Consider the following 14,063-nt stretch of genomic DNA (forward strand, 5'->3'; position numbering starts at 1 on the left):
GGAGTAATTTTGTGGGGAAAGCCCAGCAGGAACTCATTTGCGTATTAGGCCACACCCCTGAGACCAAAGCAGCCGGAACTGCGTTCCTGTTCAAAAAAAGTCCCGGGCATCACGTAATTGCCCCCAACCTCTCTTGTAATTGCCCCCAACCTCTGGGGAGCCAGTTTGGTGCAGTGGTTAAGTGTGTAGACTCTTATCTGGGAGAACCGGGTTTGATTCCCCACTCCTCCACTTGCACCTGCTAGCATGACCTTGGGTCAGCCATAGCCCTGGCAGACGTTGTCCTTGAAAGGGCAGCTGCTGTGAGAGCCCTCTACAGCCCCACCCACCTCACAGGGTGTCTGTTGTGGGGGGGAGGAAGGGAAAGGAGATTGTGAGCCACTCTGAGACTCTTCGGAGTGGAGGGCAGCATATAAATCCAATATCTTCATCTACCTCACAGGGTGTCTGTTGTGGGGTGGGGGAGGAAGGTAAAGGAGATTTTGAGCCCCTCTGATACTCTTCGGAGTGGAGGGCGGGATATAAATCCAGTATCTTCCATCTACCTCATAGGGTGTCTGTTGTGGGGGGGGGAGGTGAAGGAGATTGTGAGCCACTCTGAGACTCTTCGGAGTGGAGGGCGGGATATAAATCCAATATCTTCATCTACCTCACAGGGTGTCTGTTGTGGGGGGGGGGAGGAAGTTAAAGGAGATTGTGAGCCGCTCTGAGACTCTTCGGAGGGATATAAATCCAATATCTTCTTCTTCTTCTTCATCATCATCTTCTTCTTCTTGTCTATCCCTGACCTTGCCACAGTGATCCGTGCAATGGTCACCTCAAGATTGGTAGGAAAAGCCCAGCAGAAACTCATTTGCATATTAGGCCACACCCCTGGATGTCACCATTGTTACACATAGGGTATTTTTGTGGGGAAAGCTCAGCAGGAACTCTTTTGCATGTTAGGCCACACCCCTGACACCAAACCAGCCAGAACTGCATTCCTGTTCAAAAAAAGCCAGGGCTTCAGGTAATTACCCCCAACCTCTGTAGTCCAGCTCTGACCTTACCGCAGTGATCCGTTCAATGGTCACCTCAAGATTGGATTACCGTAACTCACTCTATTTAAGGCTACCCTTGAGGCTGATCTGGAAATTACAGCTTGTCTAGAACGCAGCAGGTTATGAGTACCCCAATGACTGTGCATATTTGACCTTAGGGGGAGGTATTTGTGACTTTCCGGAATTGTGCAAGGGGTTGGACTAGATGACCCTGGGAGTCCCTTCCAGTTCTATGAGACTATGACTTGTGTTTTGCCAGCTGTGCTGGCTTCTCGTTGAGTACCGGATCTGCTTTAAGGTTCTGGTTTCGACCTTTAAAGTCTTTAAAGGGAGAGCCAGTTTGGTGTAGTGGTTAAGTGCATGGACTCTTATCTGGGAGAGCCGGGTTTGATTCCCCACTCCTCCACTTGCAGCTGCTGAGATGGCCTTGGGTCAGCCATAGTTCTAATAGAGAGCCAGTTGGGTGTAGTGGTTAAGTGTGCAGACTCGTATCTGGGAGAGCCAGGTTTGATTCCCCACTCCTCCACTTGCACCTGCTAGCATGGCCTTGGGTCAGCCATAGCTCTAATAGAGAGCCAGTTGGGTGTAGTGGTTAAGTGCGTGGACTTTTATCTGGGAGGACCGGGTTTGATTCCCCACTCCTCCACTTGCAGCAGCTGGAATGGCCTTGCGTCAGCCATAGCTCTTGCAGGAGATGTCCTTGAAAGGGCAGCTGCTGTGAGATCCCTCTCCAGCCGCACCCACCTCACAGGGTGTCTGTTGTTGGGGAGGATTTATATCCCGCCCTCCACTCTGAGACTCTTCGGAGTGGAGGGTGGGATATAAATCCAATATCATAATCTTCTTCTTAAACAATCAAGGACCAACATACCTACAGGACTGCCTCTCCCAGTATGCCCCTCAAAGAGATTTACATTCAGGAGATCAAAATAAATAATAAATAAATAGACGTCTGACGTTAGAATCCACAACATTCAAAAAGCAGTGGGGGAACATTTTAACCTTCCAGGACATTAAGTTGCTGACCTCTCTTACAAAGGAATGTCAAAGGGAGATCAGGAAGAGAGTCTGCTGAATTGCAACTGATAATGAAGCTCAAGACAAGGCATCCTCCTGGACTGAATCGAGACCTGGGTTTCCTGTCTCGTTACCAACGCCGATTTCCTGACACCCACTGCCTTTTCAGCATACCGTGCCTGCTATTGTCATTTGCCTGCTAATGTCATTCGACATCTGAAATCACTCCGCTGTTCAAAATGGAGGGCAGATGGACTCACATTCTAGCTGCATCGGAAGAAGTGAGCAGAAGAAAGCTCCTCGCCTGCCAGGGTTAGGCAAACAAGGGGCACCAGTCTTTTGGGGGTGCAGAACTGGGTGCCCCCCAAGTCACTTGGTGACGTTATCAGTAGTGGGGGGCACCAGGAGCTAGCCTTGCCTATGGTGTCAGTCTAGGGCTGACCCTGTCCCCTGCCACAAATGTTGTTAGTTGTTAAGGTGCCACCGTCTGCTACAGCAAACTAACACAGCAACCCATCTTGAGCTTTAGGCTGCTGATTTGCCCCCTGCCCCCCCGAACAAGACAGGAGCGGCTGGGGTCCTTCCCCAACGCTGCCATTTCTTTGTGGGCTAGCCCTTGAGACAAGAATCTGTTTCCCGTTTGGGTCCTTCTTTATTATTATTATCATTAATTATTATTATTAGTTTATTTATATTCCGCCCATTCCCCCATGGGGGCTCAGGGCAGAGTACATCAATACAGATAATAATATGGAGAGAGGGATGGAGAAAGTACAGAAAGAAGTCCTTTTCTCCCTTTCTCACAATACAAGAACTCGTGGGCATTCGATGAAATTGCTGAGCAGCCAGGTTAAAACGGATAAAAGGAGGTCCTTCTTCACCCAAAGGGTGATTAACATGTGGAATTCACTGCCACAGGAGGTGGTGGCGGCCACGAGTATAGCCACCTTCAAGAGGGGTTTAGATAAAAATATGGAGCACAGGTCCATCAGTGGCTATTAGCCACAGTGTATGTATATGTATATATATATATATATATATATATATATATATATATATATATATATATATATATATATATATATATATATGTGTGTGTGTGTGTGTGTGTGTGTGTGTGTGTGTGTGTGTGTGTGTGTGTGTGTATATGTGTGTGTGTATACATATGTATGTATGTGTGTGTGTATACACACACATATATATTGGCCACTGTGTGACACAGAGTGTTGGACTGGAGGGGCCATTGGCCTGATCCAACATGGCTTCTCTTATGATCTTATGTGACACAGAGTGTTGGACTGGATGGGCCACTGGCCTGATCCAACATGGCTTCTCTTATGTTCTTATGTGAAACAGAGAGTTGGACGGGATGGCCCATTGGCCTGATCCAACATGGCTTCTCTTATGTTCTTATGTGACACAGAGTGTTGGACTGGATGGGCCACTGGCCTGATCCAACATGGCTTCTCTTATGTTCTTATGTGACACAGAGTGTTGGACTGGATGGGCCACTGGCCTGATCCAACATGGCTTCTCTTATGTTCTTATGTGACACAGAGTGTTGGACTGGATGGGCCATTGAACTGATCCAACATGGCTTCTCTTATGTTCTTCTGTGACACAGAGTGTTGGACTGGACGGGCTATTGGCCTGATCCAACATGGCTTCTCTTATATTCTTATATGACACAGAATGTTGGACTGGAGGGGCCACTGGCCTGATCCAACATGGCTTCTCTTATGTGTCACAGAATGTTGGTCTGGATGGGCCATTGGCCTGATCCAACAGGGCTTTTCTTATGTTCTTATGTGACACAGAGCGTTGGACTGGATGGGCCATTGGCCTGATCCAACAGGGCTTCTCTTCTGTTCTTATGTGACACAGAGTGCTGGACTGAATGGGCCATTGGCCTGATCCAACATGGCTCCTCTTATGTTCTTATGTGACACAGAGTGTTGGACTGGATGGGCCATTGGCCTGATCCAACAGGGCTTCTCTTATGTTCTTATGTGACACAGAGTGTTGGACTGGATGGGCCATTGACCTGATCCAACATGGCTTCTCTTATGTTCTTATGTGACACAGAGTGTTGGACTGGATGGGCCACTGGCCTGATCCAACAGGGCTTTTCTTATGTTCTTATGTGACACAGAGCGTTGGACTGGATGGGCCATTGGCCTGATCCAACAGGGCTTCTCTTCTGTTCTTATGTGACACAGAATGCTGGACTGGATGGGCCACTGGCCTGATCCAACATGGCTTCTCTTATGTTCTTATGTGAAACAGAGAGTTGGACGGGATGGCCCATTGGCCTGATCCAACATGGCTTCTCTTATGTTCTTATGTGACACAGAGTGCTGGACTGGATGGGCCATTGGCCTGATCCAACATGGCTCCTCTTATGTTCTTATGTGACACAGAGTGTTGGACTGGATGGGCCATTGGCCTGATCCAACATGGCTGCTCTTATGTTCTTATGTGACACAGAGTGTTGGACTGGATGGGCCATTGGCCTGATCCAACATGGCTGCTCTTATGTGACACAGAGTGTTGGACTGGATGGGCCATTGGCCTGATCCAACATGGCTTCTCTTATGTGACACAGAGTGTTGGACTGGAGGGGCCATTGGCCTGATCCAACATGGCTTCTCTTATGTTCTTATGTGACACAGAGTGTTGGACTGGATGGGCCATTGGCCTGATCCAACATGGCTTCTCTTATGTTCTTAACAAAATCACAATCAATTACAATCAAATCACAATCGAATCAATTACAATAACTAGCTAGTCGTACAGTATGGTACAGTAGTGCAGTACCGCAGGGGAGGCCAGCCGATGTAACAAGTAGCTGCCCGCAGCCTCATCCAAAAGTCTGGTGAAACAGCTCAGTTTTACAGGCCCTACGAAAGGCTAACAAGCCAGGTAGGGCCCGGATCTCCATAGGGAGCTGATTCGACCAGGTCAGGGGCCAGGACCGAAAAGGTCCTGGCCCATGTCTTGAGCCAGGGATGGTCAGAAGATCTTGGGAGGCCAAACAAAGCGACCTCCGGGGCACGTATGGGGAGAGACGGCCCTGCAGATATGCTGGTCCCAGGTGGTGCAAGGCTTTAAAAGTCATGACCAACACCTTGAAATGGACCCGGTTACCTGCTCCGCAGGTTGAGTTGGGGTCAGAAATGGGCTGGAGCTCTAGAGAACCTCATTCTCCTCAGTTGGCAGGAGGGAAGGCGGCAGATGCAGCCCACAAAAGGGAGGGTTTGGGGAGCTGCAGGGAAGGCTTCTCGATCGGGGTCCCTCCGTGTGAGCGGAATATAAAGAGCGTACTCGAGCAGGGGGAAGCCGGAATGGAGGGAAATAAATCCGTCCCGAAGGCAGGCACAAAGAAGGGGCTTTGCTCTTTCCAATAGAACAGCAAGTGGCTGGGAATCCTTTCAGCGCAAAGCTCCATTAATCTACGCCTCCCTCACTGGCACAGAGAAGAGGCCGGTCTAATCTCAGCCTGTGGAGCCTGGAGGGAAGCTTAATCCTATTCAGGGGCTGGGCCCCAGCAGCGAACCCAACGCAGCGGGAGACGCAAGGGGTTGGCCCGGCCTCGGCCTGCGTCAAATAATGCCCCCCGCTTCCTGCTAAGAGCATCTGGTTTGTGTGAGTGCGTTTTTCTATAGCTCCATTGACGCCATCTCTGGAGCCGGCTTTTGCGCAGGGACTTGCTCGCTGGGCCAAACACCTGTGCGGCTGGCCTGAAGGGTGGGAGAAAGTGAGAAGGGCCTGCTGTTTTTCTCACACGGTGCTGTGTGTATGTTTGTGTGCGTGAGACGGGCTGACACTCGCGCCTGGAACTCCCTGAATCGGGCGAGGAGTTTTGCTAGAAGGCCTCTTCAAGGAAATGGAGGGATCAAGACTCAAAGAATTAACAATCTGGAATCTCTGCGATGACACTCGCCAACAAACCTCTTGCATAAGGATTGGATCATTATACTCCTTCATCTCCCTCCGTACAAGTCTGGCATGATAAAATTTGGAATCAATTTATTACGCATAACACTTCAGCATTCGGGAACCATAATGTCCATCGATTCGGAGAGATTTTACAATAAATTTATCTCTATTTGAGCCCCTGTACAAAATTTCATGTTGGAACATAATCTGGCAGAGGCTGTCCTTGAAAGGGCAGCTGCTGTGAGAGCCCTCTCCGGCCCCACCCACCTCACAGGGTGTTTGTTGTGTGGGGGGGAGCCCCTCTGAGACTCTTCGGAGTGGAGGGCGGGATATAAATCCAATGTCTTCATCTACCTCACAGGGTGTCTGTTGTGGGGGAGGAAGGTAAAGGAGATTGTGAGCCGCTCTGAGACTCTTCGGAGTGGAGGGCGGGATATAAATCCAATATCTTCTTCTTCCTCCCCTCTAACATTTCCTAACTCTCTTGGTTACTTTTCTAATCTATATAGAACCTGAAAAGCCCATCTCTGAGATTTACGTGCAGTAGACTTATATACAGATATGCCTCTTCTTCCCCGTAGCCTTATTTGCTGTGTATCTTTTTGAGTATTTTAAATTCTGTAATGGTATGATATAATTCTGCAATTTGCATTTTGCTTTTTTTTTTTTAATGTTGGATCAATCAATTTTCTGCAATAAAGATCATGTTGTTGGGGGGGGGGCGGGGAAGAGTCAAAGAAGGGTTTTGTATCATTTCACGATCAAAAGGATCAAAACTGGGCCACTCTGTACACAATCCTAACTGCGTGTATAACATTATCACAACGGAAGAAGACTGCAGATTTATACCCCGCCCTTCTCCCTGAATCAGAGACTCAGAGCGGCTTACAATCTCCTATATCTTCTCCCCCCACAACAGACACCCTGTGAGGTGAGTGGGGCTGAGGGCTCTCACAGCAGCTGTCCTTTTAAGGACAGAGACTCAGAACGGGTTACAATCTCCTTCACCTTCTCCCCCCACAACAGACACCCTGTGAGGTGGGTGGGGCTGAGAGAGCTCTCACAGCAGCTGCCCTTTCAAGGACAGCCTCTGCCAGAGCTATGGCTGACCCAAGGCCATTCCAGCAGGTGCAAGTGGAGGAGTGGGGAATCAAACCTGGTTCTCCCAGATAAGAGTCCACACACTTTACCACTACACCAAACCGGCTCTACACCAAACCGCTGCACCAAACATTGCCTGCTCAAGTTACCTACCTCTGGCATGCAGACGTAGTGGCCAAAGGCCCAGTTTAAATCAGACGCTGTGCATGCGCTAGCTCATGTGCGGAAAATTATTGGTCTCGCCAGTAGGGTTGCCAATCCCCAGGTGGGGGCAGGGGATCCCCCGGTTTGGAGGCCCTCCCCCCGCTTCAGGGTCGTCAGAAAGCGGGGGGAGGGGAGGGAAATGTCTGCTGGGAACTCTGTTATTCCCTATGGAGAATTGATCTGCAGGTATCTGGGGCTCTGGGGGGGGCTGTTTTTTGGGGTAGAGGCACCAAATTTTCAGTATAGCATCTAGTGCCTCTCCCCAAAATACCCACCAAGTTTCAAAAGGATTGGACCAGGGGGTCCAATTCTATGAGCCCCAAAAGAAGGTGCCCCTATCCATTATTTCCTATGGAAGGAAGGAATGAAAAAGGTGTGCCGTCCCTTTAAATGTGATGGCCAGCACTCCCTTTGGAGTTCAATGATGCTTGTCACAGACTTGATCTTGGCTCCACCCCCAAAGTCTCCTGGCTCCACCCCCAAAGTCCCCAGATATTTCTTGAATTGGAATTGGCAACCCTGCTCGCCAGCCGCACCTTGATATTAAGCCAGTTTTTCTGCTGTTACTGATATTGCTCCCTCTTCTCTCTCTGCCTCTTTCTGTCAAGCACATTGCTGCAGGGGTGACAGAAGGCCTCTGTTGGAGGGGGAGGCTGGTTGGCCTCCAGAACCTCCAGTAACAGACCTGACCCATTTCCTAAATTTCTGTCCCAGTTTCTGAGCCTAGGGCCCTGCTAGGGTCTGTGTGGAGTTTATGACACATGATGAGGTGAGGGTCACTGGTTTTGTAAGTCAATGAAACCGTGAGAGGCACTTTCTAGGCACTTCCGCTTTGAGGCACATAGGGTTACCAAGTCCCTCCACTGCTGCGTCCCTGGTGTGACGCTCTAGGATTCATGGTAAAAACTCTATGGTGCCATGGAGTTTAACTGCAAGCGCTAGAGTGTCCGCCATGGGACATGCCCAGCGTGATGGCGTCACTTCTGAGTGACATCATTGCTTAAGGCATGTTGAGCGATGGTGCGCCTCTTTGGGGGAAAGGATCTCCCTGGTGGCCAGCTCCATGCCAGCAGGTTGGGAGGCCTGGGCAGCATCGAGTTCACAAGTCTCTTGGGCCAAAAGTCTTTAACATATATGAACATATGAAGCTGCCTTATACTGAATCAGACCTTTGGTCCATCAAAGTTAGTCTTGTCTACTCAGACTGGCAGCGGCTCTCCAGGGTCTCCAGCTGAGGTTTTTCACACCTATTTGCCTGGACCCTTTTTTGGAGATGCCGGGGATGGAACCTGGGACCTTCTGCTTCCCAAACAGATGCTCTACCACTGAGCCACCGTCCCTCCCCAAGAGAGTCCCTTTGGCCTTCAGTCAGTCGGCATCTTTTTTCTTCGGGATGGACTCGGCCTTTTCTCATCGGTATTGGTTTGGCAGGTTGGAAACTGTACTTGCTTCCTTCCATTGCTTCCGAAGGGCCATCACAGGGAGTTGCGCTCGTCCCTGCTGTTTCTTGTGCAGGCCCTCACTTTGGCAAGGTTGTTGGTGTCAGAACAATCGAATTCTCTGGTCCTGGAGTCCCCTGCCCCTGGCCGGAGCTTGACAGCCTTAGACACAAGTCCTCCTGGCCTCAATCCTTCTGTACGCAGTTAGGATTGTGAGCTGCTCTGAGACCCTTCGGAGTGGAGGGCAGAATATAAATCCAATAACTTCATCTACCTCACAGGGTGTCTGTTGTGGGGGAGGAAAGTAAAGAAGATTGTGAGCCGCTCTGAGACTCTTCAGAGTGGAGGGCGGGATATAAATCCAATAACTTCATCTACCTCACAAGGTGTCTGTTGTGGCGGAGGAAGGGAAAGGAGATTGTGAGCCGCTCGGAGACTCTTCAGAGTGGAGGGCAGGATATAAATCCAATATCTTCATCAACCTCACAGGGTGTCTGTTGTGGGGGGGGGGAGGTAAAGAAGATTGTGAACCACTCTGAGACTCTTCGGAGTGGAGGACAGGATATAAATCCAATATCTTCTTCTACCTCACAGGGTGTCTGTTGTGGAGGGGGGAAGGTAAAGGAGATTGTGAGCCCCTCTGAGACTCTTTGGAGTGGAGGGCGGGATATAAATCCAATATCTTCATCTACCTCACAGGGTGTCTGTTGTGGGGAAGGAAGGTAAAGGAGATAGTGAGCCGTTCTGAGACTCTTCGGAGTGGAGGGCAGGATATAAATCTAAAATCTTCATCTACCTCACAGGGTTTCTGTTGTGGGGGGGGGGGAAGGTAAAGGAGATTGTGAGCCACTCTGAGACTCTTCGGAGTGGAGGGCAGGATATAAATCCAATATCATCTTCTACCTCACAGGGTGTCTGTTGTGGGGGGGAGGTAAAGGAGATTGTGAGCTCCTCTCAGACTCTTCATAGTGGAGGGCGGGATATAAATCCAATATCTTCATCTACCTCACAGGGTGTCTGTTGTGGTGGGGGGGAAGGTATAGGAGATTGTGAGCCGCTCTGAGACTCTTCTGAGTGGAGAGCGGAACATAAATCCAATATCTTCTTCTACCTCACAGGGTGTCTGTTGTTGGGGGGGGCGGGGAGGGAAGGTAAAGGAGACTGTGAACCACTCTGAGATTCTTCGGAGTAGAGGGCGGGAAATAAATCCAATATCCTCATCTACCTCACAGGGTGTCTGTTGTGGGGGAGGAAGATAAAGGAGATTGCGAGCCGCTCTGAGACTCTTTGGAGTGGAGGGCGGGATATAAATCTAATATCTTCATCTATCTCACAGGGTGTCTGTTGTGGGGGAGGAAGGTAAAGGAGATTGTGAGCCGCTCTGAGATTCAGCGTATAGGGCAGGATATAAATCCAATATCTTCTTCCCGTATCTCATGGTATACCCACACCTTTTGTATCCTTGCAACCACCTCCTAATGCAAGATAGGTTGAGGGATTGATTTCCTTCAGTCCATCCAAGGCTTTTCTGACTGGCACTTGCTTTGGGGCAGAAGCAGTCTGACTGGCCACTTCATTGGGGAATCAGCCAATGGGCTTACTTATTCAGGCATTCCTGCCTCTGCTCCTGTTGCCCACCCCCATTCAGAACGCTGGCAGTGGAAAAATTACTGCCTCCAGGGGACACGGCTGCAGCATCAACTCACTTCCAGTTAAAAAAAGAAGCGGCATTGGGTATTTCTAAGTATTAGCAGAAACTCAAGAGTTTCTGGCAGTTCCTTGAGCTACCTATGTTACGTCCATTTGGGTAGTTCTAGGGATCAGAGAAAACCATACACTGGTTAGTTCTAGGAATCAGCAAAACCCATAGAGTTTCCAGTAGTTTGTCAAGCTACCTAAGTTATTTCCATTTGGGTAGTTCTAGGAATCAGCGAAAACCATAGAGTGATATCGAGCAGTTCTAGAAATAAGCAAAAATCATAGATTTTCTGGCCATTCCTCAAACTACCTATGCTACTTTCATTTGAATAGTTCTACAAATCAGTGAAAACCCTAGAATGACAATGAGTAGTTCTAAGAATCATTGAAAACAATGATTTTCCTGGCAGTACTTCGAGCTATCTATGTTACTTCCATTTGGGTAGTTCTAGGAATCAGCAAAAACCATAGAGTGACATCGAGTAGTTCTAGAAATAAGCAAAAACCATAGATTTTCTGGCCATTCCTCAAACTACCTATGCTACTTTCATTTGAGTAGTTCTATGAATCAGTGAAAACCCTAGAATGACAATGAGTAGTTCTAAGAATCAGTGAAAACAGTCATTTTCCTGGCAGTTCTTCGAGCTATCTATGTTACTTCCATTTGGGTAGTTCTAGGAATCAGTGAAAACCACAGAGTGACATTGGGTATTTCTAGGAACCAGCAAAAACCATTGAATTTCTGGCAGTTCCTCAAGTTACGTATGTTACTTCCAGTTGTTATCAGTATTGACATTACATTACAGCCTGTGTCACGCCCTCCTATATCTCCTCCCAGCAGTTGCCAGACAACCCTATTCCTTATAGACCATGCATAGTTCCATGTGTGGGATTATTATGGGATACACCTCAGGTCTCCCCCCCGCCCATCCAGTCCCAGCCGGAATGTGTTGCACGTACCACTTGAAAGCAACGTAAGCGAGGAGTCCCACCACCACCGCCGCGAGGATGGAGCAGTAGACAGGAATAATGTTCTTGCTGTGGTCTTCGGCCAAGGGAGGCACGAACTCCGAGGAGGAGGAGTTGGGGGGAGGGCTGCCCTCCGAATCCAGAAGGGACGTTCTTTTGGGGAAATCCTTGTGGGAATCTCCTTCTGTGCGCTTCAGGATCTGCAGCTCTTTGTCTATAAGACAAACCAAATGAAGTCATTAACTATGACAAGCACAGGAGACGCAAATAGGAACATGAGAAGCCATGTTGGATCAGGCCAATGGCCCATCCAGTCCAATGCTCTGTGTCGCACATTGGCCAAAAAAACCAGGCGCCATCAGGAGGTCCACCAGTGGGGCCAGGAAACTAGAAGTCCTCACACTGTTGTCCCACCAAGCACCAAGAATGAAGAGCATCACTACCCCAGACAGAGAGTTCCAACAATACATTGTGGCTAATAGCCACTGATGGACCTCTGCTCCATATGCTTATTCAATCCCCTCTTGAAGCTGGCTATGCTTGTAGCCGCCGCCACCTCCTGTGGCAGTGAATTCCACATGTCAATCACCCTTTGGGTGAAGAAGGGCTTCTTTTTATCCATTCTAACCGGACCGCTCAGCAATTTCATTGAATGCCCACAAGTTCTTGTATTGTGAGAAAGGGAGAAAAATCCTTCTTTCTCTCCCTACTCCATCCCATGCATAATCTTGTCAACCTCTATCATGTCACCCCTCGGTCAATGTTTCTCCAAGCTAAAGAGCCCCGAGTGCTTTAACCCTTCTTCATAGGGAAAGTGTTCTGACCCTTGAATCATTCTAGTTGCCCTTTTCTGCACTTTTCCCAATGCAACAATATCTGTTTTTGAGGTGTGGTGCATATTTACTTGGGAGTAGTAAGCCCCCCTGCAGAAAGTTACCACAGCTACTAAGTACAGGAATAAGCAGCCACATAGTATAAGCTTGCCAGGTCTAAGCTGAGAAATATCTGGAGGTGGGTGTTTTTTTTTTGGGGGGGGGAGACTAGGGAGGGTGGAGTTTGGGAGGGAAGGGAACTCAGTGAAGAGGAGGAGGAGAGATTGGATTGATATTCTACCCTTCACTCAGAGCCTCAGAGGGGCTTACAATCTCCTTTTCCTTCGCCTCCGTGCAACAGACACCCTGTGAGGTGGGTCGGACTGAGAGAACTCCTTGCACAGATGAAGTTAGCTTGTGTTAGACTTCACATTTCTGGGATCCAAGATCACTGCAGATGGTGACTGTAGCCATGAAATTAAAAGATGTTTGCTCCTTGGGAGGACAGCGAACCTGGGCAGTATAATAAAAAGCAGAGACATCGCCCTGCCAACAAAAGACCGTATAGTCAAAGCGATGGTATTCCCAGTAGTAATGTATGGCTGTGAGAGCTCGACCATAAGGAAGGCTGAGCGCAGAAGAATAGATGCTTTTGAGCTGTTGAGAAGAGTCTTGAGAGTCCCTTGGACTGCAAGAAGATCCAATCAGTCAGTCCTAAGGGAAATCGACCCAGACTGTTCCCTGGAAGATCAGATGCTGAAGCTGAAGCTCAAACACTTTGGCCACCCAATGAGAAAACTGAAAATTAGGAAGCCCAGAAGAAATTGGATTAGCAATAAAGCTCTAAGCTATAGATCTGTCACAGCTGTATTTTTAAAAATCAATGAGAAGGGAGCACTCCCTGGAGAAGACCCTGATGCTGGGAAAGACAGAAGAAGGGGACGGCAAAAGATGAGATGGCTGGACAGAGTTACTGATGTAACAAACACAAATTTGAGCAGACTTCAGAGGATGATGGAAGACAAGAGGGCCTGGCGTGACTTTGTCCATGGGGTCGCAAAGAGTTGGACTCGACTGTGCGACTGAACAACAACACAACTAGAGTCCCTTGGACTGCAAGAAGATCCAATCAGTCAGTCCTAAGGGAAATCAACCCTGACTGTTCCCTGGAAGGTCAGATCCTGAAGCTAAAGCTCCAATACTTTGGCCACCCAATGAGAAGGGAGCACTCCCTGGAGAAGACCCTGATGCTGGGAAAGACAGAAGGCAAAAGAAGAAGGGGACGGCAAAAAATGAGATGGCTGGACACTGTTACTGATGTAACAAACACGAATTTGAGCAGACTTCGGAGGATGGTAGAAGACAGGCTGGTCTAGCGTGACTTGGTCCAGGGGGTCACAAAGAGTCGGACTCGACTGTGTGACTGAACAACAACCAAAAACAAAAAGTCTAGCAGTAGCAGTAGAAAAGAGCCAGAGTTCAGGAGCACCTTCAAGACTAACAACATTTGCAGCTGCAGGGGAGGTGCCTTCGCAAGTCTAAAGAAGTGAACAGTGACTCACGAAAACTCATCCCCTACTACGAATTTTCTTAGGTCTTTAAAGTGCTCCTGGACGCTTCCTCTTTTCTACTCTCGGCTTCGCTTCTCTAGATCCGACAGGTTCTGGTTAGCTCGGGCGATCCAGGTGAGGGCAAAATAATGTTTGGGCTCAAGTAATGGCTCTCCTTTAATTTTCTGTGTGATATCAACAGGTGGCGTGGTTTTCTTTTAAGCGAGTGGATGTGAAAAGTGCAAACAGCGGTGTTTTAATAAAAAGAAGATGGAGAGCAAAAGTTCTCTAGCA

General features: G+C 48.7%; 1 protein-coding gene across 1 annotated transcript in view; it reads right to left on the reverse strand.

Moving 5' to 3' along the window:
• Nucleotides 1–14,063, reverse strand: part of LOC132578325 (tumor necrosis factor receptor superfamily member 16-like) — an 85,695-nt gene that overhangs the window by 6,203 nt on the left and 65,429 nt on the right. The window contains exon 4 of the mRNA XM_060248265.1: nucleotides 11,399–11,621. Within this exon, the coding sequence (XP_060104248.1) occupies nucleotides 11,399–11,621 (223 nt within the window). The remainder of the gene's footprint in view (nucleotides 1–11,398; nucleotides 11,622–14,063) is intronic.

Source organism: Heteronotia binoei, chromosome 10 (assembly GCF_032191835.1).
Source record: "Heteronotia binoei isolate CCM8104 ecotype False Entrance Well chromosome 10, APGP_CSIRO_Hbin_v1, whole genome shotgun sequence".
NCBI classification, from domain to species: domain Eukaryota; kingdom Metazoa; phylum Chordata; class Lepidosauria; order Squamata; family Gekkonidae; genus Heteronotia; species Heteronotia binoei.